Raw genomic sequence first — 15,947 nt, 5'->3', positions numbered from 1 at the left:
AGCCAATAAAATTAACTTAATAAATTTATCTACATCTGTTTAGATTAGAATTTAACAAGAAGCAAAGCAAATGTATAATCTTAACTGATAATGTAGTTGAAGTTTTGTAAAGATTAAATTGATTGGGTGGTTCAGTTCAGGCAATGCTTCATTTGCTTTTTTAAAAGCCCATAATATTGGTTGGGAAACCTTAATGAAGCAATAAGTAATAGTGCATTGGGATGAGACAGACCAGAATTAAATTTAATTGCCAAATATATATATATGTATTTTGCCCTGAAATTGCAGTAGTGAGAAATTTGCATTGTTATTTTTCAATGAGAACTATGGAGTTTTATTATAGATCTTGGGAAGGATTCACCTAACCAGGCCCTTAGCGGAAATCCTGTGCAAGAGCTTCCAGTAGAACAGCAAGGCTATCCCTTCTCCCCTCCCCTCCACCCCCTGAAATTGGTTCCGGGGAAGTTAAGGAGAACCCCCAGAACAACACACAGAAGAATGGGGGGTGGAGGTGTTGCACAGATGGAATTGACTGGAAAAGCACGACATTGAATTCCAACCTTTGATACTTGCTGTCTTTTGATTCCACAAGCACCATATGGCAATCCTTCTGAGAGAATTACTCTTTAAATAATTGCCTAAATTATGGACAGGCTATGAACATTTTGGATTAGACCAATCTAATATGTGCTCCAGGCCTAATGTACTGGAACTACCATGCATTGTACAAGCATTATGGGCTTGAATAACATTTCTCCAAATTTACCCCAAGTTATATTTTACAAAATGAATCTGAGCAAGCTTCTTGAAATTGTTCAGTAAAATCATGGGCAATAGCTTATTGCACAGCACGTCCCACCATCATGAAGTCCCAGTGGCCAAACTAGCGCTGATCAAAAATGGTTGAACTTGTTTTGTACGGCAGACAAGTGTTCCCCCAGTTTCTGCATTTGTTTCCTGCACATAATTAATGTATTGATTTTCCAAGCAAATAAACGAAACTCTTGAGAATTATTTTGACTTATTTCCTGTATTTTTAAACATTTTCTGCTTCACACATCTTATAAAAACAGAACAAAATGTTGCACAGATACATTCCCTGACCCCCACCATAAAGAGCATGCCTGCAGTTTATTTCTCGCTGTTTCTCATCAAAATAGGTTTAGTGTGAACCTGTATCCTTTGACCTTTTTTCCCTTCACCATTAACAAAACCAGAACTTATCTACTTGGACATTTCCAATGCACCACTGTAGTGGGGCAAGTAACAAAGTGGACTGTATCTTAAATGCTCATTGGTAAATATGAAACGCATTGAGGTCATTTCCATCAAAAGCAGGAGCCAGCAAGTGCGGTGCTTAATGAGTGTTGGGTTTAGATGAGACCCATATGGGCTCAAATCCCTGCTTGGCTATTAATCTCACATGATTGCTTTGCAAGAGTGCCTATCTTTCAACATAAACTATTACCCAGGATTGGTGTGAGGAGATATTATGAAAGCCCAATTATGGCCTTTTCTGACAGGAATAAAAAATATGCTCCTTGGCGTCACGGGACTGAGCCTCCTCAAAAACTAATGAGGAACTCGCTGTATTACCATATCTCAGTTCTTTTTTTAAGAAATTACTTCATAAACCCACCTTCTTCCTCACCTCCCTCCCCTTCAGAAATTCCCTTAGAGGTTATTTTCCCGCCTATTTGGGCCCCTTTGTGATGTGCTTTTGCGCCACCGCGCACGGAGGGTGAGGAAAGCAAATAGAGCGTGTGAGGGAACTCGAAGCTTCACTGGTCGGACAGCCGCCGCCTCAGCAAGGCAGTTGGAAAATAACGGTTGGTATAGGGCGGGGCGCCAAAGAAGCGCGCGACGGCACGCGCGAGGATCCCAGAATTCTGTATGCGGGAGCAGACGGCAGGCAAAGCTGCGCGTGCGCAGTTTGCACCGACAGCCCGAAAAGTGGAACGAGTACGTGTTGCGTGCTCAGTTTAGCAAAGGAGGGGGGGGAGAGAACGTGCGCCTGCGTGTTTCTGAAGTTGAAGGATTCTTTTGCCCGTCCGCAACGTGGACCGTGACTCGGTCATGGAGATAAAGTTTATAGAGAAAGGGGTGGAGTGATGAAACGATCGAATTTCCAGTTAAAAAATGAAAGGAAATCTGCCTTTTGCCGGCGTAGAAAGACGTCGCTCTGAATCATAGAAATGATATGCTGAAACTCTTGTATAAAACTGTAGGAAATGGGAGTGAAAAACCACTTTATTTGTCGCCCATAAACCCTGTGGATGATACCCTTCTAAAAAATTTCTAGATCTGTAGCATAAACTCGCGAGCACAGCGCTGCACAGCTAAGCAAGCGCCTGACGTCCAGGAGAGCTGAAGTCAAAGGCGCTAATGCGCTTGCGGGATAAAGGAGGCTCCGCCCCCCGGGCACAAATAAGGAACGAAGGGCGGGAAAGACGCTTGCGCGTGCGCACTAAAGCCAATGTCAGCCCTTTTCTGTTTAGAGGTTAGGAATCTACTACCTTGTATGGTGGGTTTCCCGCCCTCCGCCCCGTTTGAAACGGGCCCAAAGTGAATGCAAAGGCTTTTCTTCCAGGAGGAGGAAGGAATCACTGCTTAGTCTGTAAATTGGTGAGAGTATTGCTATTCTCATCAGTTCAGCCAACTTAATGCGTTTTGGGGCAGTGACCTTTGCCCTCACCCCACCGCCTGTTTGGCTGATCTGATTAGGACCAGGCCCACTTGCACAGGTGGTGGTGTGGTGGTGGCACCGTTGGGCAGAAGACCTCTGACCTGGCTGCTCAGGCCAAGGCTCTGACTGCAAGGAGCCTCCCCCCCCCATCCCCGTCCAGGGACGGATTTTGGCCTCCATGGTGTGTCTTTGGAAGTCTTTGACTTGGTTGCTTTGAAGAAAGATGTGCCCTGTTACTTGCAAATTAGGGTCATTTTTGAAAGCCTTTGGAAAGGAAGCTGAACATGCCTGACTGGTAAAACTTTGAACTTTGCTAGAATGCTGTGTGCAGTACGGTTAGCCTTAGGGGCTGGGGTTGTAGGGTTGCCATCCCGTGGCAAGGCCTCCCTCGCTGCCAGAATGGTGAAATACCGGAAGATGCGGAGACCAGTGGAGCCACAGAACTGGACGGTGGACTATCGGGAGAGATATATCCCCTTTTCCAAGGACTACCTGGTTGATGCTCTAGTGAAGGTATAACTGGGGCTCTGCGTGGGTTCATAATAAGTTATGAACATAGTGCTGTGACTGGGCTTTTCTTTTCTTTTTTGCTGGGGTGGGTCAGACTGTATGGTGCCTGAGCTCCTTCTGATCCCCTGGATCCAGCAAGGGTTAAAAGCTACTGGAGAATTCCATTGTTAAATTAGTCCAGCAAGGGTCATCGTTGCCACCTAAGTACCATATAAGTATGGTCATTAGTATAAGCTGGGTTAGAATCAGAGTGCAGGCAGAAGCCAGAGAGTTAGAGCCATGCTTGATCTCTGCTTGATCAAGCAGCTGTGGCTGGGAGAAGCAAGACTGCTTGCAGTGTTGATGCTGTGAGCCCTTCCATCGTAGGCTAAGGTTGTATATATGTGTAAATAAACCCGACATCGTAAAGACACCACAGACTCCACTGTCCCTCATTCCAGGGATACCAAACTTTGGGGGAGCGCCTGGAACCCCTGGAATCTCACACTGCTTAGAAATTGGGGTGGTGTGCAACAATATGTTGTGTAAGTGTCAGACTCAGAATCCTCTTCTCAGCTAGCTTGTCTTACTTAAGATTGTACAGCTAAGCTGAAGCTAAACTTAAATGAATATATGGCAATTGGCTTACTTTTGCATGAGCCATTCAGATCATTGAGTGCTGTACTGTATAGCATTTATCGGCCCAGTAACTTGGGCTGCCTTGGTACAGAAGATGTTTTGTTTTACAATTATTGTACCCTGTTTCTCATATTTTAAGACATACCCATAAAATAAGCCATAGCAGGATTTGTATGTGTTCTTGGGTGCAACTCATTCTATATTGAAGCCTGCTCCTCCCACCCACCCATCACAATCCCAGAGCCTGCTGCATCCTGATGCTTGGTGTGGAAACAGTATGAAACTGTTGCTCTTTAACACATCTTGCATGCTACAAGAGTGCATGGTGCTGAATCTAACAAGTGATGATGGCCCTTATAGAGAGTTTAATCCAGGCATCCCCAAACTGCGGCCCTCCAGATGTTTTGGCCTACAACTCCCATGATCTCTAGCTAACAGTACCAGTGGTCGGGGAAGATGGGAATTGTAGTCCAAAACATCTGGAGGGCCAAAGTTTGGGGATGCCTGGTTTAATCTCTACTAGGATGGCCAAAGTAAGGATGAGTGAAGAGCACAGACATCAAGGCAAACATACTTGGTACACTGTGACCATTAAAACATTGCTGATGAAGAATTAGCGAAACAGGGCCTTGTCCTGGGATTTTTTCACTGGAATTAATTTTTATTTGCCTCACTATCAAACTGGAAATGATTCCTATTTGAATTCATCCTATCATTACATAAATAAAACCTTTTGAAGACTTACTTGAAATTCATCTTCCTCCTGGCCCGAGTTCTTGCTACTTAAGTACTGCATAGTAACCAAACTTTGCATTATAGTTCCTGAGATCAGGGATCAGGTTTTTTTTCTGTGTTTGGATCATAGCTGCCAAGTCCGGGTCATAAAGATCCGGGATCGGCAGCGCGCGCATGACCGGAAGTTGCGTCACGCATCCCGGCATTCTCCCTTAAATTCGCTTCTTCCCGGCGGCCATTTTTCTGGTGCCGCTTTGCCCTTCTATGGGCATCAGAAAATGGCGGCGCCGGAAGTCGCTTCCGCGCATGACCGGAAACACGTAAAAGCGACTTCCGGCGCCGGCGCTGCCATTTTCTGATGCCCATAGAAGGGCGAAGCGCCACCGGAAGTCGCGTCACGCAACTTCCGGTCATGCGCGGAAGCGACTTCCGGCGCCGGCATCGCCATTTTCTGGTGCCCATAGAAGGGCAAAGCGGCACCAGAAAAATGGCCGCCGGGAAGAAGCGAATTTAAGGGAGAATGCCGGGATTTATCGCCAAACGGGATACCGCCGGGAAACAGTAAGAAAAATGGGGTTTTCCCGGCGGATACGGGATACTTGGCAGCTATGGTTTGGATACGGTTGGATGTTATTCTGAATCAAGATGACAGACTGAACATTTCAAACCTAGCCTGATTTTAACTACTGATTTTTTGGTTTCTTGGAAGTTCTAAGCAAAAAGTATGAGGCTGCTAGTATACAATACATTCAGTTAAAGCACTAAAAATAATAATAAATATTAACAGTGTAAAATCAGCAATAAGAAAACTTCAACTAATTTCCAGATATCTGGTATAATAAGAATATCATCGTCAGTTCCTTCCTTGAGGAAGAAGGGTGGGATATAAATTAAATAAATACTGGCAGTGACCATTTCACAAGGGGATTTGATTCCCAGCCCCTGCATATGTTGGCAGAGTGCGTATAAGCACATTCCACCCCCACTATGCCCTGTTAAGCCTTCTTCCGTGCATTGGTGATCATGCATCAGTTGGATGTGCCTAAAATGGTTGCTGCCTGTAATAGCAAATAATAATAAAAGAGGCTGGGGGAGGTGAATGAGTTTTTTGAAGCGGTTTTTTCTGTAGCTCTGAAGCCACTACACTATTTGCTGAACAAGTGTAAAATGAGGGAAGTGAAGGCAGAAAGGGGATGTGGATTATTATTACTGTTGTCCCAGAGCAGAAAAGGAAGAAAGGGATATAAGGAGAGATGAAAGAGAAGCTATAGTTAAGAGCTGCTAGCATTCCAGGATTTCCCTGTGGTTCTGAAATTGTATAACGTTACTCTGGAGACCCTTGGAAACTCCATTGTATAGGATCTTAATATATTATCATCAACCTTATTAACATATTTTTATCTTCAGTATGTGAGTGAAATATTTTGATAGGAGCTTTATGTCAGAGAGGAAAGCCCCCCCCCCCTTTGTGAATTGGGAGAAGGAAGGAAAGAACAGAGTGGCTGCATGTTCTTGGAGAGCATCACCTTCAGAAGCTTGGTCAGGAGAATGCCTTCCTGACACATTTCATTGACAACCAGATAGGGATAGCTGGTGTCCCTCTGGGCTGGCGACACTGAACAATATGGAGCAGGCTTAGTGCTAAGTGTGCGATGAGATCATGTTCCATTGCGAGTAGGTCTGTGGGGTGTGGGTGTATATAGAGAGAAAGAAAGAGCGCTATACGTTTTCCCACCTTGATGTTGACGGTGTCTGAAACTTGCAGCAAGCATCTCTTGTATTTTCTTTTATTTCCATCCAGGATTTCTTTCTTGCTGAATTGGCCACCCTAGCTAAAGTCAAGCATAGAGAGGTGGAGAAACTTATAAAGTAAGGACTAGAAGACTATCTTCTCCTTTCTCCCCCTCCTCTGTGGGAGGTGTAAAACATACAAAAGCCAATTATAAATTACCTAATGTATAGTCATAGGGGTACTGTATAAGAAAGTGCTTTATATCAGGTCAGATTTTTTGTTCCTCTAGCTTAAGACTATGTATGCACCATTCATGAAAATCCCATGACTCCTCCACCCCCCCCCCCAAAAAAAAATCCTGGGGTCTGTAATTTGCTAAGGGTGCTGGGCAGGGCTTTTTCAGGTGGAACTCAACAGGAACTCAGTACAGGTGAGCTCTGGCACCTCTCTGGTGAGCGCCATTGCCATTCTAAGAGAATGAGGGTGGTGGTCATGGTGACCTCTTGCTAGAAAAATAGCACTGGTGCTGGGGATTGTAGCTTTGTGAAGGGTAAACTGCAGTTCCCAGGATTTTTTGGAGAAAGCCATGTGCTTTAAATGTATGATGTATATGAAGCCTAAGTATTGACTAGCAGTGGTTCTCCAGAGTCTCAGGCAGCAGTCCCTTCACATCACCTGATCCCTGATCTCTTCTACATGCAAAGCACAGGATTGGCCAATGGACCGTGGTCCCTTTTGTAATAAGAAGCTGAAGCACAGGTGCTCTTATCTAGCTGAATGTGCGTTGTCTTACTTGAAGCTTGGAACATGGAAGCCTTTCTCATAATGACGCCAAGCACCCCAGCTAAAAATGAAACAAGCCACAAATGCTGAAAGGAGCTTTCTGGGAGCTTGGTTCACCACAAAAGCTTGGATCGGCCTAGAATTGGTGGCAGGGTGTGTGTGTGTGTGTGGAGTTGTCCAGTGGCAACTAATAACTTGTTTATGTATGCAGGATGTGAATTTAGTAATTAGTGTGCATGTATGCGTGTTACATGTTCTTAACTAAATGTAGATCAAACCTGTAAACAACAACAACTTAATCCAACCTTTACTATTGCCTATTATTTATTAAATTTATTAGGAGCTTTTCTTGCTGCAGGCAACTCAAAGCGACTTTTCAAAAAAGAAAAAAACACACACACAAGTTTTATAAGGCCATGGGCTGTTAACAGCCAAAGGCCTGGTTGAAAAGGAATGTTTTTGCCTGGCGCCTCTGCCAACTTGGTGCCCACCGGATGTTTTAGACTAGGACTCCTATCATGGGAGTTGTAATCAAAAACAACCAGAGGGCTCAAAATTCACAAAACTGATTTAACTCGTATCAGTCCAGTTGGGGACTATGTTTTTTTAAAAGTTGTTTCCGATTGATAGGGAAGCTTAAGGATAACACTGCTGTAGCAGCATGGAATAATCTGTCAGCCCGTTGCCTCAATTATAACAATATCTCAGGACAAAGTAAGGCATCCTTTTAATAAACAGCTGCAATTCCATATCACAACAAACTATGTAAACAGGTCATTTGCTTCTAAACCACCTTTGGACTAACCTTGTCTATTCCCTCTTTTAGGAGTTCCACTCTTCTAGTCAATCAGATCGCACCACTTTCCTGGCATTTGTCTCTCAAGTGGACTCGTCCCTTCTTTACCGTTACCACTCCATCCTAGAGCAATTACAGGTAATGACAAAGTACGCTCCTTGTGGGGACTGGCCTTGTTTCTGCATGAATTGCTCATCCAAATGCAGAAGGGGTAGGGGAGAAGTATGTGTTGGAAGCTAGTGGGAGGCATTGTGATTAGATACTGGCTTACTCACTAGTTTCTGGGCTCAGAGGTACAGGAACCGATCTTTAAAGCACTCCACAGCTCTGTAATTCCTCAAGGACTGCCTCTCCCCATATGAACCAGCTCAGACCCTGTGTTTTTCATCACAGACCCCTTCTTGCTATACTCTACCTGAGGTAGGTGCAGTGTGAATCAGGCCTTCTCAGTAGTGGCCCCCTGTTTGTTGAAAGCTCCCTCAGGGTGATGTACCTAGCACCATCCTTGTCAATCTTTAGCTGGCAGACTAAGGCCTTTTTGTGTTGCCTGCTGAGGTGGTGGTCATCTTTTAGTGGGATGGGTAGGACTTGTCCTTACTATATTGTAGGATGAGCGTCAAAGGAATTTTATAGGGCCCATTGTTTTGTACTTCTTATGGTATTAAGTTGCATTTATGCATTCTATTTTACCTTGATAAGTTGCTTCCAGGCTTTTTATTGTGTAAAATGACCGATAAATGCTGTAAATAATAATAACACTGTTAATGGCATTAATACTGCCTATTTAATTCTCCCCTTCCCAGGCTCTGTATGCTCCTATTAATCCCGACCAGGACACACTGGAGGAGTTCTCTCTGACTGATGCTGAGCGGTTAGCAAAAGAACAGGAAGTTTTGGCCAGGATGGATCCATTGCTGGACCAGGCCAACTTCAACAGTTTGTCAGAGGAAACCCTGGCCTATGCCCTTGTGGTCCAGCATCCTCACGATGAAGTCCAGGTGAGACCTGTCCCGGGATAGGGCCATTCTTCCTCACCGTAACTCAATGTGACTCTTAACAAAGCCAGATTCTGTACATACATGTTACGGGGGTTTTCTCACTGCAGAGATTAAGTTCAGGCACAGCTCCACCAGAGGCCCTTCAGCTTCCCTGTGTCTGAGCTTCTTCGTACTACTGTTACTATTAGCCTTCCTGTCATCAGTTTATTATCCTAGGGCTTGCAGCAATAGAATTCATACAAGAACCACGAGGAATTCATATTAAAATGTACAGAATATTGTTGAAGAGATCAACAGCACAGCCCCCCCCCATGTGAAGCTAAATGCACACCTTTAGAGCAGGTGAACCCATTGGACTCCAGCTCCCAACAGCCACTGACTGGAGGACTGTAGATTTCATGCACTTCTGCATAAAAGCCTTGTGACTTCAGCCCCTGTGTCTCATTTTTACATTCAAAAGTGCTCTCCGTGCCAATCCATTTGCTCAGATTACTTAACATGCTTGGCACTGATTTTATTTTTTTATTTTTTATTTGCCACCATTGTAGATTTTGTTCCTTATTTTATATGCAGGTTGGCTTTATTTATTTATTATTTCTTAAATTTTGTACGCCTCTTTGTAACATTTATGTACAAATGTTTAAAATAAAAAATAGCGCGCACACCCTCAAAGCATTCGCACTATCGGTATGGAATGCTCCTTTGCTGTAGTTGCAACACAAGACCCCCCCCCTGCTCCAAAAAGCAGTTGTATTTCCATGCCTTCCTTTTTGCAGGTGTCAGTAAATCTGGATCAGTATGAATACATAAGATTCTGGGCTCTTGGCCAACGGTTTGGACCACTGAGTGTGATGTCTACGCTTCAGAACCAGAGGGGGTTATTTGGCACATCTTGGGTTCCAGCAGACAGGCAAGTGAAAAATAATAATAATAATAATAATAAATCCCACCCTGAGATCCTTTTTGGGGAGAGCTATTCCCCTGACTCTACATTTGCCTCTCCCAACTTGTTACACTGTTCAGACTCCCATAAATCTAGGCCTTAGGCTGAAGCTATTGGGAGTTGGAGATCAACTGCATCTGGATCGCAGCAGCTTGGGGAAGTCTGCTCTGCATTAACTGGATAGGAAGATAGGCAGTGAATACGTTTTGTTCATATGTGGATGGATAATTCAGGGACATAGCGTACTGTGGATGCCTGGGCACTTTTTAATCAAAGCAGTTACCAATAGTTTGGAGACTGAAGGAATTTCTTAACTTTTTTTAAAGTTATGTGAGCATGATCCCTGTTTGAAAAGGAAACATACAGTCCTGTATGTGTGCTGTATCCATGTTTTATTGGTATTTGCCTCTGGAGAAGACACAATGTGTTTGGCCTTAGTATGGTGTTTTATCCACATCAGTTTATTCAGTGATAATCTCTTCTGTCTTTCAGTCAACATTGTATTTTATGGTTCCTATTCAATACTTTATAACTTTAAATGATACATGTACAACAATATACAGCAGGCATGTCCAACAGGTAGCTCGTGATCTAATGGTAGATCACTGGACGTCTGTGGTAGATAACTGGCTGCCCCCAAAGAAGCTCAACAACTTAGGCTCGCCCAAAAGAAGCTCAACATTTTCGCCCTGCACCCCAGAAAAACAGGGCTTTCCTCCTCCCTAATAAAAGCTCAGCAACTGTGACCTGAACCCCCAAAAAGGGAGTAGATCACTGCCAGTTTTTAACTCTGTGAGTAGATCACAGTCTCTTGGGAGTTGGCCACCCCTGATATACAGTATTGATTAAAGTTTGCAGGGTTTTGATGAGTGCTTATACATTGTAGCTCAGGTTCCATCTGCACTATACATTGAAAGCCATATTATACCACTTTAAACAGTCAGGGCTTCTCTCAGAGTCCTGTGAACTGTCGTTTGGTTAAGGGTGCAAAGAGTTGTTAGGACTCCCCTCACAGAGCTACAATTCCCAGAGTTCCCTGGGAAGAGGGACCAGTTTTTAAAGCACTCTGAGAACTGTACCTCTGTGAGGGGGGTTGGTGGGGTATCTCCTAACATCTCTCAGCGCCTTTAACATTCTGCCGTTCTCAGGGTTATTTGAGGGGAGTCACCTTAATGATTATCTGCTTATATTTTTAATTGAATTATCTTTCATGTTGCCTTGATATTTTTTGATATAGTGGTACAGAAATATTTTATTTATCCATAAATAAAATGCAAATGCTTTCTTTCCTCTGGTTTTTTTTGTTTTTTGTTTTATTTTTTGCCTCTTTTCTTCCCAAACCAGACAGTACTTCAAACGGGTGGTGGTGGCTGCCCGGATTAAGAATGCTCAGCTCATGCTTAAATGCTTTAAGGACATTCCCCTGGAAGGCCTGGAGCAGTTGCTGCCTGCGGTCAAAGTCCGCACCTCCATCTTCTACAGGGCCCTCCTCAACAGCATGCTGATAGTGAGCGGCTTGGCCTTCTTCGTCAACGTGGGCATGGTGGTGCTTTCTGACCTGAAGATTGGCACCACCTCCCTGCTGCTTTTCTTCGCTGCCTTTATGGCCTTCCGGGCTTGGAAGGTATGCATGATGCTGAAAACTGGCCCTGCCTCTTAAAACCGATTGCCAGCCATGTGACCTTTGGTTACATAGCCTTTAAGGAAGCAGCGGACAGTTCTGACGTCGGGGCTGATGGGAGTTGGAGTCCAACAATCAGCATGGTCAATGGCCAGGGATTAAAATAAAAATAAAATAACGTAGTCTGTATTCCAGCAAGATCTGGAGGTTTCTACCACTGTTTTAGCGCAGCATTTCCCAATCTGTGGGTCACAAAGCCAGTAAGCCCAACATAATTATTACTTCTCATTTTTAACTTATGGTGAAGATCTCTCCATGAGATTCCAGAGAGCTGCTGTCAGGTAGACAGATTGGAACAATTGTCCGGTTTTTCTGGATAAAACAGGCCCACATGGTCATACGCACCCCGTCATTTTCTCAAATAGAAGTACCTACCATTTATTTCATTGTGTGGGGTAGTTGGGGGAATTACCCATTGAAGATGCACTTAAAGATACCTTTACCTTCAGGACAAAACTTGTAATACACAACTCTAAATGCACAACGCTTCCCATGTGGGTACTTGCAGTCTGCAAGTCCTCCTTCCTCCTCTCAACCCCTGTCCCTCCTATTGATGGACACTTTGCTAGGGAATCGCAATACATGTCAACCTTGCTCAAAAGCACTGCAGTAACTAGCTGTAAACCCAGGAGGCCTGAATCCCAACTTGTCCACTGCTATAGTTAAACTATGGGACTCGCTCCCATAGGAGGCAGCGATCACCACCAACTTGAATGGCTTTAAAAGATTATTAGACAAAACTAATGTATAGGGATAGCAGTGGCTACTATCAGTACCTATGATGGCTACACTGAATACCAGTTGCTGGAAACTGCAAGGGGGCCAGGGCTCTTGTGCTCAGGTCCTGCTTGTAGGATTCTCACAGGCACTTGTGTGGCCACTGTGAGAACAGGATGCTGGGCTTGATGGGCCATTGGCGAAATCCAGGAGAGCTGTTCTTAGCAGTCTTACTTCCTGTGGACACCCCTTTCTTCTTGTTAAAGGTCTTTGGCCAGCGCCGGAATATCCACTCCCTTGAGCTGGTGCACATGCTGTATTACCGCAGCACATCCAACAACTCTGAGCTACTGGATGCCCTTGTTCTGCGTGCCCAGGAAGAACATGCCAAGGAGGTCATCTTGGCACACAGTTTCCTCCTCCAGCTGCAGCAACGCTATCACCCCCTGGACATAGGTATTTGCCTGGCCTTGGTTCTTTGGGTGGGGGCAGGACCGAAGCAGTGAAAAACTAAGCCATCCCCTGGAACAGGTTTGAGCTTGTGAAAGGTTCTCTGACACCTCTCTCTCTCTCTCTCTCTCTCTCTCTCTCTCTCTCTCTCTCTCTCTCTCTCTCTCTCTCCCTCCCTCCCTCCCTCCCTCCCTCCCTCCCAGACTCCAGAACCATTGAACACATGAGGCAAGAGGTTCAGGCTTGGCTGCACCTCCGCTCTGGTCTGGATGTAACCTTCTGTGCCGACCGTGCCTGCAGGCATCTCAGGGAACTGGGAGTTGGGGCAGTGGGCTCTCCCGCAACGGGGACCCATCCTGTGACTGGTTAGGAGCTTCCTAGGATTGTTCTGGCCAGCACTTTTGTCAGGCCTCCTGCTAAGGCCCCTAATGCTGAGCATGCGGGGCTTTCAAGGCACAGGCAGGGGAATTCTTGCTTCCCATGGCATTATGGGAGCTGTGCCCAGGGCTGCAGTTGTCGATGCTGCCCAGAAACCTCAGGGTTTCTGCTTCTACTACTGCTGCTGTATCTCTCCTGGATGTGTATGTTCCTCCAGGAATCCATGTTGGAAGGAAACTCAAGCGTGTAACACCATAAGAGGTGTAAATATCACCTGGCATACAACATTCAACCTTATTACAAGGGGGACATGTTACACCTCAGACTCAACTATTTGGAAGGCTGGGGGGGGGAGCTTGTTTTTAAAGGTTTCCCTGTTTTTGCAAAAACACTTTTATTATATGCTGCTGCCTTTCCGGGGGGGGGGGGGTCTGCCTGTTTTTTCTTGTATCTGAGGAATGCGGGGATGAAGTTCCTTGCAGGGCTGTTTACATTTGAAATGAGAATGGCATAAAGTAATGAATTGCTTGCGTTTAGGGCAAGATGGGGTTTTAGAAATATTCCTTTGCTCTGCTGCTTGGGGGCTTTAAAAAACATTAAATCACTTCTATAGCACTTTGAAATTCACAGTATATTTGAAGACTATACTACGCACTTGGTTTTCAATATTTGAAGACTATACTACGCACTTGGTTTTCAATATTTGAAGACTATACTACGCACTTGGTTTTCAATATTTGAAGACTATACTACGCACTTGGTTTTCGTTTTGCCTGTTTTATAGAGACCACGGAGGTTGAGACGACACTCACATTGCATGGTCTTGGACAACTCAGTAAGTTCATGCAGTGCTTTGACTTGTTAGGGAAGGGCACTCGGCACGTTTCTAGAGTCACTTCTCCATATTATTGCCCCCAGATGTTCCAGCTTCAGGCCGCTATACTGAGAACAGATTTGATGCCTTGGAACAAATTTACGTTTGCGAGTTAATGAATGAATTGAGATTTAAGCCTAGGGTTTCTATGTGTTTTTTAAGTTCCAGTATTGTACTCACTGAACCACACTCTCTTTTGTTTTCTGGTTGTCAATTGGTCAACAGTCTACAGTTGAGGTTTGGAGTTCAGAAACTTGCACAAATAGTAGGAATTATTGGGAGGGCTGTTGCTGATGGATTTTGAAGTTGAGGCATCTGCTACCTCCTATTAATGCATGCAATAAGGTCTTAATTCTACCCTCATGGAGGGTACCTGACTTCTGCTGCCTCCATCTCTAAATGTAGTGCATGTATGTTCAGTGTATGTATGTGTGCTTGGGGGAAACGACTTCACCCTAATGAATGCCCTTGTAACTGAGCAGATGTGATATTGTTCACTGTTTCTTGTGTTAGACTGGGGGCCAGCTTGCCCCCCTGAGAGGTCTCCTGTCCTTTTTTTTTTATGGAGTGCATGTACCAGCCATGCAGTCTCCCATCAGCCATGATGCGGTATTTGAAGTAGCACCTGCCAGCAAAACCTCAAATTGTTGCAAATATGAGCCAAATGGAGGCTGTTTGTGGACCCTGGTCTGCTGTTTCACAGTCTAAAAGCAACAACAGGGCAATGCCTCTGATATTTTACATGGTAGCATTGCCCTGATTTTCACTTTTGATTTCTTCCCATCCCCAAGAGAGTGCTACCTGAAGTTTTTGTCTCTTGTAACATGCCTAAACAGCACTCTTAAGTACAGGTGTGTGTAGTGTGAGAAGGCCCTCTAACAACAGCTTGTTCTGAGTTTCTCATGCCCAAAGTGAGCTCTTAGTCTTAAAATAGCAGTGGTTGGAGGTGGTTTTTTGTTTTTGTTTGCTTGTTTAACCCTCCAACCATGTTGGAAGTCATTGTGGCTCAGGGGAAACTGCATGAATGTCTGTATCTTCGGCGCAATAAATAAATATTTTCCCATATTGACAAGTTTTCTCCTACTTTTTATTCTGTTTCATTTTGCACTGCTTGGTCCTAAAGTAACTCCACTGAACTGAACAGCCAGGAGGGCAGTGGTTAGTTATGCTTGGATGTATATTATTATTATTAAATTTGTTAGTTGCTTTTTCTTGCCCAGGGCAACCCAAAGCACCTTACAACTAAACCTAAAGATAGACAACCCCACCCACCCACATAGATGCATTAAAACTAAGAGGAGAAAAGAAATGCATTAGAAACATCCCACAGTGGCCTAAAGCAGGCATCCCCAAACTTGGCCCTCCAGATGTTTTGGGACTACAACTCCCATCATCCCTAGCTAACACGACCAGTGGTCAGAGATGATGGGAATTGTAGTCCCAAAACATCTGGAGGGCCAAAGTTTGGGGGTGCCTGGCCTAAAGCTTCCTTGTAGCTCCACACCCTCAAAGCATCCTGTGTGCAATTGGGGCACCAGGAGCCCCTCTAACAATCCCTATTTATAATATTTTGCAGACTGAAGTTGCAGACTGAGCAAATAACAGCCAGGTATTTGGAAACGTTAACATTCATTCAACGACGACATCATTATTTCTGGCTTTCCTTGACTCCCTGTAGCTGTGTGTCTCACTTGTATCCCATGAGTTCCTACTTTACCATTAACTCATTCTTTCAGTAGCAACTGTTTTGTCTAGACCCAAGTTGAATCCCTTCCAGGACATTACAGAACAAACAGATCCATCATGGTGAGGCACCCACTTGTTCCTGCAGCAAGCAAGACAGGAAGCTCGGCAGTCCTAGGCAGTGATCATGCCCCCCCCCCCCCCGATGACGTTTTTTGTGTGTTCTCTGTTGGGAGATGCCTGCTGTTATGGCAGGTGGCCCGTGGGAGATTTTCATGCTGCTGGGTTTTGCTATGGGACCAATGAGCACACAGCTCCCCTTCCTAACAAATGACACATTATTGGGGCAGACACACTATATGG

General features: G+C 44.7%; 1 protein-coding gene across 2 annotated transcripts; it reads left to right on the top strand.

Annotated features, from left to right (window-relative positions):
• The first annotated feature begins 2,464 nt into the window (after positions 1–2,464).
• TMEM143 (transmembrane protein 143) lies at positions 2,465–14,966 on the top strand. 2 transcript variants are annotated; one of them, XM_035134613.3, is made up of 7 exons: positions 2,465–3,199; positions 7,891–7,998; positions 8,664–8,858; positions 9,635–9,768; positions 11,146–11,425; positions 12,466–12,655; positions 12,853–14,966. In XM_035134613.3, exons 1-7 carry the CDS (start codon positions 3,005–3,007, stop codon positions 13,017–13,019), a joined length of 1,269 nt encoding a protein of 422 aa, XP_034990504.1. In that variant the 5' UTR covers positions 2,465–3,004; the 3' UTR covers positions 13,020–14,966. The 2 variants fall into 2 exon arrangements, with proteins under 2 accessions (XP_034990504.1, XP_088512500.1); XM_088656374.1 differs by having other exon boundaries at positions 2,485–3,199; positions 9,635–9,772; positions 11,150–11,425.
• The last annotated feature ends 981 nt before the right edge of the window (positions 14,967–15,947 follow it).

This window comes from Zootoca vivipara, chromosome 12 (genome assembly GCF_965207765.1).
Source record: "Zootoca vivipara chromosome 12, rZooViv2.hap1.1, whole genome shotgun sequence".
NCBI classification, from domain to species: Eukaryota; Metazoa; Chordata; class Lepidosauria; order Squamata; family Lacertidae; genus Zootoca; species Zootoca vivipara.
Note: the sequence above shows the minus strand (reverse complement) of the source record. Positions and strands in the feature narration are given on the sequence as shown.

Bases quoted from the DNA above. Each gene is read 5' to 3' on its own strand.
- TMEM143 (XM_035134613.3), top strand. From the start codon at position 3,005: ATGCTGTGTGCAGTACGGTTAGCCTTAGGGGCTGGGGTTGTAGGGTTG. The intron at 11,426-12,465 runs GTATGCATGATG...TTCTTGTTAAAG, and splicing joins TGGCCTTCCGGGCTTGGAAG to GTCTTTGGCCAGCGCCGGAA. The intron at 12,656-12,852 runs GTATTTGCCTGG...CCTCCCTCCCAG, and splicing joins CTATCACCCCCTGGACATAG to ACTCCAGAACCATTGAACAC.